This window comes from Pinus tabuliformis, chromosome 9 (assembly GCF_031772625.1).
Source record: "Pinus tabuliformis cultivar Carrire ecotype Pingquan chromosome 9, CPIR1, whole genome shotgun sequence".
Taxonomy (NCBI): domain Eukaryota; kingdom Viridiplantae; phylum Streptophyta; class Pinopsida; order Pinales; family Pinaceae; genus Pinus; species Pinus tabuliformis.
In genome coordinates this window covers 335,119,749-335,139,741 of record NC_142307.1, presented here as the reverse complement: position 1 = coordinate 335,139,741, position 19,993 = coordinate 335,119,749, and the positions used below count along the sequence as shown (strand labels likewise).

Below are 19,993 nucleotides of genomic sequence, written 5' to 3'. Positions count from 1 at the left end.
TGAGTGTAGAACTTGTAAATGAAGTTTACCACAATCCCAAAGAGCCTAGTTGAGTTGACTAGAGCTCATGGAGACGTAGCCCAAGATATCAAGGTGAACTCCTAATTAAACTTGTTGTCTTTATGTGTTTGTTTAGTTGTTGCATCTATTGTTATGTGTGTTTATATATCAGTTTAAGCAAATAAACTTAAGGCAATTAAGCAGTCAAAGGCAAACTAAAAGCATACACCTATTTCAAGTTATTTATTCCGCAAATTGTCAATATAAGCCTAGATCTTGGGAATATATAAGCTTTGGAGTGGGAGAGGTCCTTGTTGATTGACAAGAAGCCTTTAGTGCCCCATTTTTAGATCAGTGCAAGCCATTCATGTGATAACAATTCATCACGAGTTTCAAGTCACTGCAAGATTCCACAAAAGACTAATTTAGGATGGTCAGATCCATTTTCAGTGCGATAGTTTTGTTTATCACTTAGAGGATCATATAGTTTTGCTTCGACGAATATGACAATTCCAAGACAAAAAGACATCCGAAACAAGAAAAAGAGATCATGCCTTTCATCAGTGAGCTTTGAGGACAAATCTTTTTGAGGAAGGTAATGTTATGAATAAAACATATAGGAAATAATGTAAATGATAATAACTAAAAATAATTATTAGTTAATTAGTAATTAGGTTGAAGAGGCATGTCTAAATGAAACATGAGCTTCCATGAAGAGGCACTGCCTAGTATATAAGCAGGCCCTTTACTCTCATTTGTATCATCGTTATTATTCACACATTTAATATATAATATTTGTATCCTCAATGGATATCTTCATATTCCAAGTTTTCTGGAGTAATTAAACTGAAGAACGAACTTTGCTCGCTTCATAGAACAGAATTTTATTGATCTGTTTGATTGTTTTAGCATGATTTGCTATTCCAAGTCAAAGACAGCAAGGTTGGACATGTATTTACCAGTTTTAGCCTAGGCAAGTGTCCCAGTGAGAGCATTGCATGTTCCTGGGCATTCTAATCTAGTCAGTTTTCTTCATGCAAGCTGGGCGCATCCTTCTAGGAAGCTTTACAGTTTGATCTGATCCAACTTTGATTGTAAGCCATGATCCTCTGCCTCTATTACAAAAGCAGGGCATGGGACTAGGGTTAATAGTTCAGTATTTGTGGTGAGATAAATGATTTTTTGGGTTTCCTGAAGCAGATTCCTTTTCTGAATTGATTAGAAACCGGCGACAGGATTGGCACTCAGTTTCATTTTGTTGTTCATACTTCTCAGTTAGCTTATGTGTTTTCAGATCTAGCGTTAAGTAGTTTTCAAATTTCCTGTTTTCAGCTTTCTAGGGCTCATGGTTGCAGGGCTATTAAGGATGTACTTAAATTTTAATATAAGGAGCATAAGATTTCAGTTTCCTGCAAAGAGAGGCAATTATGCAGCTGTTGCGGCATATATAGCATAGAAAAGCCAAATAAGAAAATATGGACTACTATAACACAGATGAAAAGGTGATAAGAATCCATTATACTCTTAATCGAGGAGGGAGGTTCCAAAATGCTTAATGTGTTTTTACACCATATTGCTCAAGTAAATGTCAAAAAGGTATTTATGTACACTTCAAACTAACTTACGGTCCATTTTACAGAATTCCAAACACCACAAGTAGAAGTATCTCATAACGGGCAGCTAAATTACTTAGGGAGCATATCTCCCAGAGATTCCATTTATTTCCTGCAATGCACATAGCAAAGATAGCATCAAGCACAAAATCAAATGTCATAAAAGTGATAAATCATATCAATACTCACCTCAGTTGCAGAAAATAGCCTTTTAAATGGCTGTTCTATAAACAGCTGTGACCACTACAAATCTTTTATAATAAATGCCATACTAAAAGAATGGAAGACTATCAAAATTCATCTTTCTTCTTTTATCTTAGTCTGGATCCATGGTATAATCTCTGGATAGGAAAAACAAAATTTCTGCATGTAAACCTCATAGAGTAGAGCTGTTATGAACGAGATTTTCAAAACATGGAATATCTTTTGAATATTGGGGTGCATGGTAAATCAGAGGGAATAAATATCAGAATTCAACAAGGGCATTGGAAATGGAAGCTATCAGTAAACAAATCATTACAAGGAAAATGTAGCATTTGGAAAGCATTAGATAACATGAATGGCTGGTACAGAAGTGTCCAGATGCCAGAGTATATTACAGAAATGTAACAACATTTTCTAATCTAATAACTGGTTAAAAAACACTGGAAGAGCACTTCATCAAAGAAAGTCTACTTAGCTCTAGTACAAAAAATTCTCTTCAGATACATTGGGAATGTTTATCTATGAACTTACCTCCTAGTTCTTGCTGAGATGAAAATCAAACGACTGAGATGTCGCTGAAGTTTAAACTTGACCTAGGATGCACCATTATGGCTGTTCCTGTTGAACTAAATCAAAGTAATAGCTTATTAGGTCATATACAGCTCATTTTCATTGTAACATAATCATTATAATACCGTTAAAATTGTGAACCCAACAACAAAAATCTTTCTTACAGGTTGAACACGAAGTTACATCAGAGTTTGCTTGCCCATCGACTGTACAAGGAATGCCGACCTTCAGCAACAAGTTTGCCTGTGGCTTTATTTCTTAACTCAACATGTGTCATTGAAAAACCCCCCTTATGTCCCAACACCCTCGCATTGATCTCAATTTCATCCTGAAGCCAAAAGAAGATGACAAGCTATAAACAATGCCGCTAGTTTAAATGATCCTTGCAAACTGATATGGAATCTTATATTAACTTTTACAGCAGACAATTTCAACTTAACATTAATGGAACTAAGCAATGAAAAATTATGAATGTTAATCATCCTTCCATTCACACTGACGGTGTAAAGTTTCATATCAACACGTGAAAAGAAATCCATCTTACATTAACTTTTGCAATAGACAGGTAGGAAATATTCATATCAACGGAAACTTTTTTTGGCTGACCATCAGAAAGAGAAGCAGCAGCTCCTACATCATCTACAATATTTGCAATAGCACCAGGTTGTAATGTTCCAGATGAATCCTGCAAAACAAGCAATATTCCATGTTTAGGAAGTTCCATGATAACTGTTCATTAGATGTATTTCCATTTTAACTGTTCTCTCCCGTCAACGGGCTAAGGTTTTACAGATGCATTTAAATTGTAGTGATCTAGGGTAATTTGTCTGAGGGTTTCTTAGGGGCACTAGGGTTTCAACAGAATTCCTTCTTTTTGTACAACAGTCCAATTCTATACAAATAATACATCATTCAATAAACATTGCTGGCTTCTCAACAGTGCAATAAACCCAAGAGTGTAATGATATCATTCAACAGATCCACAAACAGTATAATCCACGTTCAACAGTTATAGTTCCAATAGACCAAAACAAATTCAACAGTGCAACAGTACCCTAACCAGAGATCAAGATCAATATACAAACTGGTAAACCCTATGCGAGTGCTGTCTGGACAAATTCCTAGACTGCTTCACGACCACACTCATTTTCTGCCTCCGTATTACCTTCAAAATCTTCCCAACTGTCCACTTCAGTGTTCTGGACCTACTCAACAAATTGCAGATCTGTTACCATATTCAGACTTCATATTCCCTCAGGTGCCTTCTCTGTTTTGTTACAGGAGCCGAAATGGCATCAGAAGCACTTCATGTTTACACAGGAGTATCAAAGGGAGTTGTGCATCCTCAGAAGGTGCTCCGATCTGCTCAGAATGTCACAAGGTCAACTTCGGGTGGCCTCACCTTGCCACAGAAAATGCGAATTACTTGCTTCAGATAATTTTGGTGCCTCAGACTGCAGTTGCCTTGGAACTTCAGGTGCCTCAGACTGTGGGTGCCTCAGAAAATTCATCTAGCTTGCCTTAGGATACTGACCACGAATTAGCCTCAGGAGTTTCGATTCTCTGCCTCGGATCAATTTTTCTTTGCTTCAGGAGTATTTCACTGGCCTCAGATCTGCTTTGATCTGCTTTAGAGGATGCCGCTAGCTTCAGATGGTTTCACCTTCTGCCACAGGGAAACTTACAAGGTTTGGCCAAAGAAACTTTGATTTATTTCAAAAATTTATCCACAGAAAGAGCCATCCAGCTTCAAGGGGGTTGATTTTTCCTTTCACCAGACTCTCCTACAAAATGCTTCGCTGCTGCTTCAGATATTAAAATCCCTGTGGCCAGAACAAATAGAAAAAGATAAAAAAGTAGTGACTAGGTAGGGTGGGATCACCTCCACCGAAACGAGTCCAAGAAGAAAGATGGAGTCTTAAAACCCTTAGAGCCTCAAGCTCAAAGACAAACAGAGATAAATGATCCAATCCAATGATGCCTCAAGTGATTCTCATCCTCTTGTATTTATAGATTTCCTTGAGGGGAGTTTTCTCTTTAATTAATTGAGTGAGGTTCACACCAAGCCCCAACTTTGGGTTTTTGCCCCAGCTGCCCCAAAACTTGCCCAAACATTGGGTATTTTGGGGTTTTCCCCTTTATCGAGGACTATAGCCTACGGGGATCAATAGGTTACTTCATCCCTTGGGCCAATTAATCTCTCAAGGACATTACATAAATCTTTCTTGATAGAAGAAAAGCAATACATGATGCATCTAGCTTAAAGCAAATCCATTTTGAAGTTCTCTACATTTGCAATATTTACCCAGAGGCTAATTTCATATGCCAAGGTCTTAACATGTTAAAATAAAGGATTATTGTTAAGATCATTTACAATGATCTTACACCTATCTGTATAACCAATATTGTTGTTTCCAAAAATCGTTTTAAGGAAACGTATTTTGAATTTTCTTTGTTACTCTTAAAATATGCCTACCACAAAACATTAAGAAAGATAACTAAAAATAAAGCCCTTGTAATTCTATGGATAATGCAACCGTGGCATCTTCCGAAAAAGAAAGAATGGCTTGCTATTAGTAATGACTCAACTCAAACTCAACACTACCATTGTACTTATATAGAGGATTGCAAATACATTAAAAAACATCGATGCTAAAACCCACCTATTTGAGAGAGTTTATACTGGAAAATTTGCCAATACCGAAAATTCAAATACAAGCTCAATTTTTGCCCTAGTAATTAATTAATTATCACCAAAGTCACCACACTAGACTTGGCATAATACTCATTTTGCCTACTAGCGAAAAAAAATTGGAGTAAATATGTCTTATATAAATATTTAATTATAATATATGTACCAAAGCAAAAATAAAAGTCCAGGTGTGTTCCTCAATGCTACTAAAAGCATAACAAGATCCAGATATGCAAAGATGTCAGCACTCTTCACGTCTCTGGCTAGAAGAAAACCACTATCCTGGAGCTGAAGATCTACATCTTCCTGCAAAATCTTAAGGAACAAACCTAACCTCATTGCCAAAGATGGGACCATGAGCAAGCTCCTCTCACCTCTATACTTGGCCAACAAAAAGGTCCTTAACATTTTTCCTAGACTACCAAACTAAGCTCAGCTAGACAATTCACAAGAAATGTAGTAGATGTCTGTGTTGAAGAAAGTGTAACTAGGTTCGGTCTTCATAATGACATATCTTTGTAACTGATGTAGGCCTAATGGTTAAGAGCATGTGTTTCCTCCTAAGAGGTCACAGGTTCAAAACCAGGGGGGTAGAGTATGTATGCCTTCATCGACTTAGCAGTGAAATCGCTGCACGGAGGTGGGTCCCTTGTCCCACAAACAAGGGGCTCTCATACACCAATTTGGTGTCTGGCTTGGCTGTGACCTTAAAAATGGATATTATTATTATTAATAAATTATTTTTGTAACCTTGCTACATGGGTTTCCTAAGAAAGAAGTGTCTCTAGGTGAAAGACTTCTTGATGTTTTTAGGATTTATTCATATGTAAAAGAGTCATGTCATGTGTATAAAAACTCTTCATGAGTTTATGTAAATATGTACAAGTCTTCAAGTTGTCTAAACAACCCTCCAAGACCAAGATCAATGCCTCAAAAGCAAGCCTACCAAAGTCTGCAAGCAAAAGATTCAAAGGATCTTCATGTCGGCTCAAAAATGGATTAAATATATAAATATATGACATGTTGGCTTGAAGAAAAAGACACATCAGTTCAGAAGGTCATGTCGGCCTAATATATATGTGCACAACCACTATAAATACCCTGTTGAGGTATCCGCAAATCAGTGGTGAAGATCTCGCATTTCTCTGAGATGTCAATAGGGTATAGGGTGCAGGAAGGTGTGCTTCGTATGGGTGCAGGCAGCGTGATCTCATGTCACCGCAGGCAGACAAGGACTCGGGTGAGGGAGCCGCAGTCAAGGAGGCAGAGAGCACGCAATCAAGGAAGAAGATCTCGCATGAAGAAGCAGGGTCTGACTGCACCTCGGCTAGGGTATTAGGTGCAGTCATGACCAGAACTTGAAAGTATAATATGGACGCAGATCTGATCTATATACTACCTATGAATCAATGCTCGGATGGACGAGGAAGTAAAGACTTCGGATGAGGTTATTGCAGTAAGGTCTAAACTATATAGAGACCTAACCCTTATAGTGACAGTCTTCGCATTACATGGATAAGTATGACAAGGAGCAGTCATGGTATCCCTGTAGGATACTAGGTACAAGGATGAGCAGTCATGGATCTATTCTATAGGATCAACGAAGATCACATCTCTGCCTTATATGTATTACAGTCTCGGCATAGCTACAGACTTGGGTGCAAGATCTCAGTGACTAGGTGCAGTCATGGATGGAGCAGAGATCCATATTATAGAGGACAGTTTAGGATGTCCTTCTTGGAGGTTTGAAATCTCGGATAAGGTACAGTAAGGTATCTCTGTTATAACATGGTTACAATCTCAGTCAAGATAGTAATCTCAATATGAATATGATTTCAAAGGCAGTCACAATGACAAGGATCACAAGAAGTATTACAGTCCAAGTATGATGAAAGAAGCAGTACAGTGAAGTGTTGTCATGATAGAGACAACCATGGTGTAGCCATGATAAACCTAATGACATTGCTACAGCAATGAAATTCTCAGTAATGCAATGGTGTCAGAGGAGCAGCAAGATGATGATCTCAGCAGTGCTCAAGAAAGAGGATTGATGGCTTGGTCTTGGAGAGGCAGATAGTGTCAAGGGTCATGGTCTTGGTATTCGTCAATAGAATCTCTATAAGAAGAATTTTGCATGGGTTTTCCTCTCCAAGAGGGAGAGGTTTTGGCCCTGGCAGAAAGCCAAACATTTGTGTTCCTGTCTCTTTTATTCTTGATAGCAGTTTGATGAAGTTAACACACACATGCTAATAATGAAGTAAACATCAAGCTAAGATAAATTGTTTAAATACTTCACAAATTGTTATCATGTAACGAAGAATCATCTTAACTTTGCTTGCCCTAGATTCTTCAACAGTCTGAAGCTTGTAAATTTCGAGAGATCACTGTTAACTTGCCCACTAATGGAAGATCCTTGCATTGCCTATAGTTACCAACTTTGAATATGAATACAATATGGCACAACAAAAACACGAATTTGAAAAGATCCAATACAGCCTTACAATGACAGTATACACATCTTAAATATGAACTCATTAATAATATTATCATTTACAAACTACTATAATTAATATTAACGTTATTAATGACTGTTACTATCCAAACCTGCACTTCAATTGGTAAAGTCTTAAAACACTAGTTCAACCATTGGGGGAACTAAAAAGGGTTATCCAATGTCACTACAAAAAGAGCCCTCGCTCACTTTAGGAAAGCTCTCCTCTGGCACAAGGGGGTATCCCCAAGGAAATTATAAGATGAACTTTTAAAACAAATGTGATGGGTGGACCGATACTAGCACCTATCCAACCTAGGGCAAATGGAATCAAGGTATCAGTCTTGGAGAATTGTTCTCTATTAATGATTAAGGCAAAACAAAGCTGCAAAATCATGCTACAAACAGCCCTAATTTGTTGTTCCTGCAAAAAATTACTTGGACAACCCTTCCAAAGGTGCACCTCTTAAAAAGTTAAAACTTGCGAGAAGGGTGTGCCATAAAATGACATAGAAAATTTGCAGTAAACTCTAATTAATATGATGGCTGCAAAATCAACACATTCAGAGATAAAATAGTGAAGAAACATAAGTGGGGAAGACTCACACTTAAGCCCATCTAATGGACTAATTACACTTCACAAATAGCCCAGAAAGCAAATTTTGCAAGTACCTCCCAGCAACAATATTCAGCAATTTGGTATGAAAACACACACCTCACATTACAAGAAATTACAAGATATAAACTTTGAATTCCAAACCTTCCATGGACATTCAACTAGGCTCCTAGTGGGGACCTCCCAAAATCTAACCATGCTTAACGATAGAGAGAGAACAAATCGTTATATCAACTTAAGCTCAACTCCCTTACAATCAATGTTCCAACAAGTTTCCGGGACGGAGAAATGCGGGAGCGGGGATACGCACAAGGGGGAGGTATATAAGCAACCCCAAAATTTAGGGAATTTTCAGGGAAACGTGGGGAAGTCAAAGTCATAAAAATTATAAAATTATAAATTATTAAAGATTTTATATATAAAAATAAAATCCCAAAAAAATGTCAATAAGTAAATAGAAAATCTTAACAATTATGAAATGTACATCTAAAGACTAAATATGATCATCCTTACATATTAGACTATTATTATTTATGAATTATCAATGATCATTTGACATTTCTGCATTGTAAATCTAAAAGTAAATTACTAAATTGAATCCATCATTTGACATTATGCAATGTTCCATCTAAATTCATCATTTGGCATGATGCAAGGTACATCTAAATTAAATTAATAAATTCATCATTTGACAAATGAAAATATTCAATGCACATCAAATTTTCAAAAACAATAAAAAGTAAATTCATCATATGACAATGACAATAATGGCATTATGTTGAAGTCTAAAATAGCCATAGAATACTAAACTAAAAGTAAACATAGAAAGCACCGAGCAATGAAATACTAGTAAGTTTCTCAAAAAGTACTAAATAATATTAATAAATATTAAGTTTTAAGTTTTAATATATATATATATATATATATATTTTATTGGTTTTAATTTTTTTTTAATATACTAAAAGTAAACATAGAAAGCACTGAGCAATGAAATACTAGTAAGTTTCTCAAAAAGTACTAAATAATATTAATAAATATTAAGTTTTAAGTTTTAATATACTTTTTTTTTGTTATTGTTTTTAATTTTTTTTAAATTTTAATATATATATATATATATATATATTTAATTCAATTTTTGACAAATTTTAAGTTTTAATATAGTTTTATTTTTTTTGTTTTTTCATATATTTAAATTTGTATTCTATTTTTAATTTTTAATGTTTTAAAAAAATTATTAGACAAAAAAATGGGGGGACGCATATGCGTCCCCTCGGTGTCCCCCCTGCAAGGGAGTCGTGTTTCGTTGCCACAAAAACATCCCCCCCGGAGTTTCCCCGAGTTTCCAAAAAGGGGACGTCCCGGGAGCATGGGGGAGCATCGGGGAGCATCCCCCACCCTATGGGGCGCGTCCCCGTGGAACACTGCTTACAATAAAATACTAATTACTTAGTGGTTTCCAGATCCACTAATTACTCCAAGGAAAATTCTAAAAAAAGACAAAATAATCACAAAATCTCTCCAAGGCAAAATACGCATACATAGACTAAAATAGTAAAGCCACATGTCATCTTCTCCTTTGGAATGCCCTTCAAGATTTACCTTTAGTAATCACTTCCAATCAATTATGAGTTTATGCCAAGTGAAGGGAATGGAGGTGCTCTTCAAGAGGAATTATTCCGGCTTTAGCTAAGGTTCTCTCCAAGAATGTCTTTGATCATCCAAATAATATATAATACTTTGTAGAATGAGGTGCACCTTTGGGAAGTGTGTCAAGTGGGCCTTTGGGACCACCTCAACTTAGCCCTATAGCATATACTACTCCCAAGAATGAGGTGCACCATTAAGAAGTTTGTAAACGTGTGGCTTTGGCACCATCTCCCACACATCTACGACCACAAAATATTAAAGTACTCTTCCCAAAGGTGGGTGTCCTAAGAGGGATTTGTAAAGGTAGAAATGCTTCATCAATAAATGTGCCAATGATGCCATAAAAAGGAGGAGTGCTCCACTATTTAAGATGTCAACCACCTCAAAATATTCAACCCATGCTCAAAATAGTAAGGGTGGTTATGGTGACATAAAAGAGTGTGTTAATGCTAAGTTGCACTGCAACAGATACGGAAAAATAAAAAATAAAAAATAAAAAACGGATACAATATGGCAAGGAAACAACATATATAAGACAAAATAAAAATTTCATATTACCATTCATCTTTAAGTCTTTATAATATAGATTCTATATTTAAAAATACATAATCATCGTCATGAATTCAACATAAACAAATCATCATCATCAATTTGGCATAACCATTGTCATCATCATCAATGATTATTATAACATTCAACATATCATCAAGTTTTTGTTTCAAATTTCAATCATCAACATCATCACCAAAATAAATAATGCACACTACATAGTACAAAGCATAAAAAGAACTATGACTAGCAATCTACTATCATATGACATATTATGGTATTCAATGTTCATTGTTCAAAAGTTTAAAACATCATCATAAATTACATTTACATATCATCAAATATGTCTTCATCCATGTAATTAAGATCCACATCCTCTCCAGGAGTCGGAACATTGTTGCCATGTCCACTTGAAGATCAACTATTGGTGCCTCCTCATCAAACAAAGTCATATGAGACATGGCCTTCAACGTCATATCCAAGTCAGGCAACTCTAGTTCCACATCCCATAGTGGGCCCAAATTTGTATTTGTCACTCTTGTATGACAAAAGATGAAGGTTCGAATGAACATACACTAGTTATTCAGCCTTCTTGGAGCCCAATTTGTTTCACTTCATCGAATGTATGAAACCATATGTACTCTAGTTCCTTCTGCTAAAAAGGAACTAGCAACCTGTCACAAGATCCTATGGGCCAATTTTTGGATATGTGGAAGTTCCCTGCCATAGTAGTTCCACTAATCAATTGGACTTAATATGGTCTTGTCCCACGTAGAAACAAGATCTGCACCTAAACCCTCTGATCCCACAAAATGAACAAAATTTAAACGAATTTGAATCCCAATATCAAGATCTACAAATAGCTTTCTAAAAGCTTTCTTAAATCCTTATGAGACTTTTGGGTCTTTGTTTGGTGTGGTTCTTTTTGGATCACTTAGCAACTCTGCAGAATAATATTTTGGATTCACTGCACAGGCCAAAAGGTGCAAAGGGGTGGTCATCTTGTTCCACCTGTTGGTCAATATATCTTTTACTTCTTTGTAAAAGACTCCATCTGGGTCCTTCTCCTTGGCATTTATAACCACCCTTATTTCTCCATCATGGAGTCAATGCCCTCATACACCTCTCCCAAATTAGGCATCTTTGTGTCAAACATGCATAGCAAATCCACAATTGGCTTAGTAAATGCCAAAAAGTACTCCACTCTATCCCAACATTCATCATCAACAACCAACCTTTTCACTGCTTGTGCTTTTTCAAATTGGGATTGCTTCCATTGGTTCCAAAGAGAATTGCATACCATTGATTGTAATGCTTCTTTCACCTGCATAAGCCTTGTTAAGACTATGATGTGAGAAGCAAAACGAGTCTCGGCAACCTGCAAGTGCTAATGTTTCAATAAATTAAAAATCATAATTGATTGAATACCTATTATGATTCACGAATCATGACAATTGAGAATCCAAAATATGTATTAATATTTGTCTTCAATAATTAGCCCTGTTGCTCTACACATCGTTGCATTGTCAGTTATTACCTAGTCAACATTCTTTGGCCCCACCAATTCAATTGCTTCAATCAAAATGTCGGCAATGAGTTGGGAATCTTTTAGCTACCCCTCACAATCCACTGCCTTCAAAAACATTGCCCCCTTTGGGCTCTGAGCAATCACATTGATGAAAGCCCTATTCCTTTGATTTTTCCATCCATCAAAAATGATGGACAAACCTAAAATGCGCCATGAATTACAAATGGGGGTTAATTTAGCCTCCAAATCTAACCTCTCGGCACTCAACAATGTAGTACGGACCTTCCCATATCTAAGGCTCTTGCACCCTTTTGGAGCTTCATTCACTGCTTTGATCATCTTTGCCCAATAACGAGATCGCACAAGATTAAAAGGAAGGCCATTTGCATAAATGCAATGACCTATAGCTGCATTTGCTTTCTCTCGAGCATCATTATTAAAACTCTTTTCAAGCAGTCCCAAATTACACTGCTTTGAACCAAGGTTGTCAATTCCATAAGAGGGAAGTGGAGGCTTTGATAAAGATGCTCCCAACCTTGTTAGTTGTTTGAATTGAGAGGCAGGATTTGCCTCATTTACTATAGCATCTGCCTCATCTTGTTATTTCTGATATTTTGCCAATTTTTCCTTGTTTAAACCTTTTCCCTCTGTCCCATTCTCTTTAGGTGGGCTAGTGCATATTCGAATCCCATTGCCTCTTAACCCAAGTAAATGTGCTTTAAACTGGGTGTATGATCCCTTAAACTCCTTTTGACACTCACTGCCAACTCATACCAATGATCCCCCTCCTTGGATCTTCCCTACAACAATTACATATTCCCAAAGTGGTGACTTTGGATCAATTTTAGGGGTAGATTCAATTTCATGTTCCTCATTATGAATGGATGAACTTGAAGATGCCACAAAAATGGAATGTATAATAGCAAGAACACCTACAACATATATATTAATATATTCAAGAAGATAGAACTAATTTTGAAGTTTAATAGTTATATTTAAGTTTAATAGAACTAATATTTATTATTTTTGAATTGTCGAGACTTTTTGAAGTACTCAATACAGATTCCTACACTAAATTTTGTATTAACTTGCTGGATTGTTCAGATGTAGCCAATTTTTAATGCAAAACATATCCATTTCTATTAGAAAAAAACAAGTGCAAGAAAATTTATAGTGGCAGCTCCTAAGTTCTTCTCATTCTTAACACAAAGTGCATTGAATTGCAACAAAAAATGCAATAGAAGTTTGTATTAGTGATGATATTGAGAGGTATAACTGTGAACAAATCATAAAATGTTTTTGTCTTGAATCTTGCAAGACTGGGAGTGCCAACTTACAAGTTACAAGCAAGTTGCAATGCGCCCCCACTCAATGGCTCAACCTTACAAGGCGACAGGTACGAGACTTGCTACTCATGGTAGCTCAAATGACAAAAACCCTTGTGCTGACTGAATGACAGGTTGAGCACGAGTTGTTTAGCCTTCAAGTGCTTGAACGACGACAGCGGTTTAGTGGTCAGGCTTCAAGTGCTCGGTTTGTGCGACGGGTTGCTCGGTCTATGGTGACGATGAGTCACGACGGCCTCCTCCAACCGTGGGTCGAACGAAAATAAACAAGGTCATAGGTTAATGAAAATAAGTAAGGCAAATAGGTTAAATCTTAAGAGGCGAGCCCAACTTGGAGTTGGAAATTAACTTGGCATTCCTGGTTTTTTGACCTTTTAAGGGTGGATCGATTTTCAGAAATCTAGAAACAGATCACAATTTTCATGATCCGTTTCTGGATTTCAAGAAACAGATCCAAAAAAAATTAAAAACCCTATAAATGTTTCCATTTCCGGCTCTGACATTTCCAATTTTTTGAAATGGCTCAGAAACGTTTTCAAGGCATTTCGTACGAGGATTGTACCCATTTCTATTTCGGAAAAATGGAACGATGTTTCTGGCAGTTCAAGGTGACGTTTCCTGTAACTTAGTGTTAATGCATGAAGGTTTGACCATATTTAACCAAGAAAGGAGGGCGCTCTAGGTAAGTGTGCACAAGTGTAGCACTCCTTAAGAGAGCATCTAAAATATGTGCTCAATAACTAGATCACTCATCCTCAAGAGGCAAGACTCAACTAATATCATGCCCAAATTGTGTTGATGTTTGTAGCTCGAGCAAGTACTTCCGCATAAGCCTAACCATCTAGGCATGCAAAAGTCACTCAAAGTCTCCTTAGGACAATTGCTCAAGTATGAGTAACTTGCTCTTGTAACTTAGCCTAAGTCTAATTTAGAGAAAACACGTAATTAATTATGTTGTCTATTAAGCTAAAGAAACTTAAGAAAAGTTAATTGTTTAATTTAGCAATTATGTTTTAATCTCCACCATCAACCTCAAGTGAGGCGAGATCTAATCTCAGCCATCAATCAATTTGGAGATTTGGGTTAGGGATTTAGATCAATGTAGAGTTATAAAAGCAAGGCTAAGTAGAGGAGAAGGACACACCATATGTTGGAAGATGTAACTAGTTTCAGTCTTCACAATTGTACCTCTATGTACTTTATGTAAAAATCAATATATATATATATATATATATATATATATATATATATATATATCAAGCATGGGTTTCATGCTCAAAAGAATTTATTATTACTATTATTTATTAGATAAGCATGTTCTTCATGCTTCTAGGTTTTGTTGAGTCAAAGGGTCAAAATCCTATTTGGACCACTTGAAAAAAAAATGAAAAAGAATTTTTATTATGTAATTTTGGGTCAAAACCCCTCTAGATGCCAAGTTGGCCTACATGACAAGTCAGCCCCTGCCCCAATGGACATGTTTGTTCGCACCCCTCTAGACAATATAAATAGAAGATGATATGAGCTCATTTGGACACACATTCTTGAGTGATTTAGCTCTGAATTTTCGCAAAAGATAGAAGGTCGAAGTCTGAGATGGAAGAAAAAGTTTTTTGAGCTAGAACATGTGGAAATTCTGCCTTGGTACATTTCTTGTTGTTGGTCTCTTGATGGTGATTTTGTTGAACATAATGGATGATTTTGACTTAGCATCTAGAGGTGGTTTTCTGTGGTCATGTGGTCATGGGCCTTGGATGTCTCTTCTTTATCTAATTCTAGAAGAAGAGATTTTGTCTGGGTTTTCCCCTAGGAGAGGGGTTTTTCCCTAGCTGAGAGCCTATATCTTGTGTTCTATTGTCTTTTGTGATCTCCATATTTTATGGTAATTGCTTGATGAAGAAAGAAAACGTAATAATAATCATAATAACAGAACTCACAAGTAATTATCATGTAATGGAAATCTTTTAATAAGTAAAATCCTCCTGATTTCCATCATGGTATCAAAGCAAGGTTTGTACAAGGAGGCATGAAGATCACTTTCTGTTGACTATTGGAGGAAATCTATCTCTATGATGGCTTGACTTCGTCGTATCACAACATTCTAAAAGAAAATCACACTTTTGTTACTGAAGGTCCGTGAATCGCCATACAATGCTTGCTCTAAATACAGGGACCTGAATCTCACACTTATATGCTCTAGAGGGATTTTTGCACTAATACAGATCTTACATATGAATTATGCACACCCTAGAGAGGATCACGCACACTCTGATTTGAATGGTTTACTGTGGCTCATAACTATGGACGTTGTCCCTTGCTACAGTAGTTTGATTTATTAATTTTGAAGGCTCGCATATACATATTTGATGACTCGCTTATATCTATAGGATCCACCGTACAATGGTTTGATGGATCAGTATACATTGTATGGCACGCATAATTTATCTCGCTTATTGCAACAATATAACAGTAAGTAATCGCATAGTATAATAATCTCATGGCTCGCTCGATCTTACTGCAAGCATGATCTCTATTGACTCATTTATGAAGGGATACACTTGCCCATGACTCGCAGTTTGCAAATAGCTCGTTAACTTATAAAGACTCGACGTGGCATTCACAAATTTTGTGGTTCGATTCTTATGCAACAGTGCCATCGCATTAGTGAATTTTATGTTCATATATAATTACATAATTCACATCCTTGTGGTAAATATATTCCTGGCTTGTTAAAGATGACCCAATGTAGTCAAATATAACTCAGATTCGCATAATCTTAGAAGCTCGCATACTTTGAGGCATCGCTTTTGAAGTGGATTGCTCTTGCATTTGAAGCCCATAAAGTTCAAAGGATGTCGTCATATGTAAGTTAATATTATGAGATCGTAATTTATAGCGAATAGAGGTTCGCTCAAAATGATCAAAGGGCATCGAATCACATCACACTGAAGAAACATAAATCTTTTTGGCTCCTTAGCATCAAGATTATGTAGCTGGCATATTTTATTTATGACACAAAAATATGTATGACACCTGTAGCTCACATCTAATTGATATGGCTTAAAATACAGGTTAATTGCACTCACTTTAGAGCGTTGACCATGAAGTATTCACGACAACATATATACACAGTGATGTCATTCCAATAATCTCAAATTCACTAGGACTCTAAGAAGTTGTGATTTGAATTTTGGCATCATTCATGGCTCGTGTCCGTGATCATAAGAACTTGTTATAGTGGCTCGGGATTTGTGGCTTGTGGCTCTTCTATGTATACAGTGGTTAGTAATGCTTAGGGGCCTGTAACACTTTGTGTGTGTGGAACAAATCTGTTGCTTTCATGACTCGTTGAGGCTCGTCCCATATTCATGGACGTAAGACAGTGATAGTGACTTCATAATAGGAGGCCAAGCTTTATCATGAAGTCGATTTACAGTGAAAAAAATATATAGTTCAAAAGCAAGATTTAAAAATAGAAATTTTTATTGAATTCTAGGACTGTAGCAGTATGAAACAATTAGTCACCTTATGAAGAGCATCTTGATTTGGCATGGTGACATCAATGGAAGTAGCAATACATTTGAAGCCAGCCTTTGGCTTTGGCATATTTGGAGTTTTCACTCTTGAAAATAGTAAGAAGATTGTGGCATCTAGAAGAAGGCTTTGTAGCAGATTTCCAATGATCATGAAGGACTAAGGTATGTAGTCCTTGACTATAAGGTACGTATAATTTTTTTTATACATAAAGGGTCTAACATGAATTGTTTTAGGGTTTTGTGACATGTTTTGGCTCTAGGGTTTGTAGTCTTCATCTTGTTGAAGGTCTTTGGTATCTAGGGATTATAAACCCTAGATAGTGCTTGGAATAGAAAACCCTAGTCAAGAGAGAAACCCTAACCCTAATATGTTTGTACCCTCATAGAAACCCTTGCTTTTGGTTTCTAGGGTTTGTGGGTAGTCTAAGGTGTATGACATGTGAAAATTCGGAAACCTGAATCCTATTACAGCAACTAGAAATAATTCTCCTAATTGTTAAATTAACTTTTAACAATTTATTTACTGTTTGCTACAGAAAATACTGAATCAATCACACTACAACCTACACAAATAAAACTGCGGAAGAAATAAACGCTAGAAGAAATACTAGCACACACACAAATTTACACAGTTATTTTTGGACCAATGTCCCCAAAAAAACCCAACTTGGGAAAACTGGTGCAGCAGTGAGGGTTTTATTTATTATGTGACAGTGGAATTTGAGTACATCTATGAATGCCCAACTGACTATCCAAACAGCAAGAAAATCTGAGTAAAATATTAAATATAATTATCTTCTCCCACAAGCAATCTCTGGTTGGACTTTCCCTATCAAAACTCAGCCTCCTGGAGCACTGCGTCAGCCTCTGCGTTGCTCTGCGTAGCTAGCTGGACGACTTGCTCTGGACTGGGCTCAGATGAAGTCATTTGCCTCTGGAAGCTTAGAAAATTGTATCTTCGACCCTCTGGGACTCCTTCCCAGCCTCTAGAATTGAGAACGACTTTTTTCTCTTCACCAATTCGATATGCCTGACTAAAGCACTGCGCAATCCCTCTGCGCTGCCTCTTTGGGATAATTCGACTCACTACTGCCTCCCCGAATCTAGAACAATCTTTACTCCGACTCACTGTCCCTGCCCCTCAATCACTGCTTCGATCTCACTAGCTCTCTCTCCAACAACTGATTGCTACTACTCTGGAAATCGATCTGCTTATGAAATTGAATTGTTCAAGTGGTTTCTCCAAGCCCCATCGACTTCTTGTTATAATCCTCTATTGAGACTTCAACAGCCAAGATTAGATCTTAATCGATGGTTAGGATTAACTTGAAGTCGATCTATGTGGGTTTCTAGAACATTCACACCTTAACTTAATTAATTCTGATTAATTAGTCATATTCCCTAAGTTTAGACTTAGGAAATACTTTATAAACGATTAATAATCTAATTAAGTCATTTCTAAGCGAAATTTCGAGAAACAATTTATGGGTTTTGGAGATCTCATGTATTCTAGCCTATCCACGAAATTTCAAAGATAGAACACATATGATGCTACAAAAACTAGCATCATCATGTTGGACACAACTCCTTAGTTGAGAGGGAGACTGGATATATTCCCTTTGTGTGTGAAGAAACGTGTACATCCTCCTAAGTTGAGAGGGAGCGATGATGGACATGATTATCTACTTCATGTGTCATGCACTACGCTAGGACTAACAGTCGTACGTCTAGTAAAGGCCATGCGAAGAAAATGGGGACTGAAGAATTGAGTAAGAATTTGTGACTGGTACTCCTTGAAGATAGAAGTTCCTTGAAGTTTGACCTTGATGATGAAGAATTTGTACTAATCTATATAACATAACTTTGAGGCATCGACCAGATCATGATGATGAGATGTTGTACCTTAGACAAATCAGCCCGTATGATGGTACTTGGTGTTGGTATCTTGGCAGGTAGCCAATATGATACCTAGATCCTTGTTAGGGTTGGTATCTTGGCAAATGGCCTAGATGGTACCTAGATCTTTGTTGGTGTTTTGGCAGGTAGCCTAGATAACACTTGGATCCTTGTTGTGTAGATGTCTTGGCAGGTAGCCTAGATGACACCTCGATCCTTGTTGAGCTGGTATCTTGGCAGGTAGTCTAAATAATACCTAGAACCCTATTAGGGTTGGTGTCTTGGCAGGTAGCCTAGATGACACCTGGATCCCCGATGAGATGGTACCTTGGCAAGTAGCCTAGAGGGTACCTAGATGGGTTGATACCTTGGTAGTTAGCCTAGATGGTATCTACATCTCTAGCATTGTATATGTTGATTGTGATGCTCTTCTTAGAAAATTTCAACTTGAGATCATCCTTGTACTTCTTGTACAATTATGAATACCTCCCTAGTTAAGAAGGAGTGTTGGAAGATGTAGCTAGTTTCAGTCTTCACAACGGTACCTCTATGTACTTTATGTAAAAACCAAAAAAAAAAAAAAAATCAAGCATGGGTTTCATGCTCAAAAGAATTTTTTATTATTATTATTTATTAGATAAGCATGTTCTTCATGCTTCTAGGTTTTGTTGAGTCAAAGGGTCAAAGTCCTATTTGGACCTCTTGAAAAGAAAAATGAAAAAGAAATTTTATTATGTAATTTTGGGTCAAAACCCCTCTAGATGCCAAGTCAGCGCCTGCCCCAATGGACATGTTTGTTCACACCCCTCTGGACAATATAAATAGAAGATGATATGAGTTCATTTGGACACACATTCTTGAGTGATTTAGCTCTGATTTTTCACAGAGGATATAAGGCCAAAGTCTGAGAAGGAAGAGGAAGTTTTTTGAGCTAGAACATGTGGAAATTTTGCCTTGGTACATTTCTTGTAGTTGGTCTCTTGATGATGATTTTGTCGAATAGAATGGAAGCTTTTGACTTGGCATCTAGAGGTGGTTTTTTGTGATCATGGGTCTCGGATGTCTCCTTTTGATCTGATTCTAGAAGAAGAGATTTTGATTGGGTTTTTCCCTAGCTGAGACCCTATATCTTGTGTTCTATTGTCTTTTGTGATCTTCATACTTTATGGTAATTGCTTGATGAAGAAAGAAAACGTAATAATAACCATAATAACAAACTCACAAGTAATTATCATGTAATTGAAATCTTTTAATAAGTAAAATCCTCCTGATTTCCAACACCATATAGCAGCACAAGCCATTGAG

At 36.7% G+C, this 19,993-nt stretch overlaps 1 protein-coding gene across 2 annotated transcripts in view; it reads right to left on the bottom strand.

Annotated features, from left to right (window-relative positions):
* Positions 1-1,503: 1,503 nt before the first annotated feature.
* Positions 1,504-19,993, bottom strand: part of LOC149148578 (uncharacterized) — an 84,838-nt gene continuing 66,348 nt past the window's right edge. For both annotated transcript variants that reach the window (XM_089440216.1, XM_089440215.1), the window contains 4 exons: positions 2,932-3,072; positions 2,552-2,715; positions 2,349-2,443; positions 1,504-1,725 (listed from right to left, as the gene is read on the bottom strand). In XM_089440216.1, the coding sequence (XP_089296342.1) occupies positions 2,572-2,715; positions 2,932-3,072 (285 nt within the window). In that variant the 3' untranslated portion in view covers positions 1,504-1,725; positions 2,349-2,443; positions 2,552-2,571. The remainder of the gene's footprint in view (positions 1,726-2,348; positions 2,444-2,551; positions 2,716-2,931; positions 3,073-19,993) is intronic.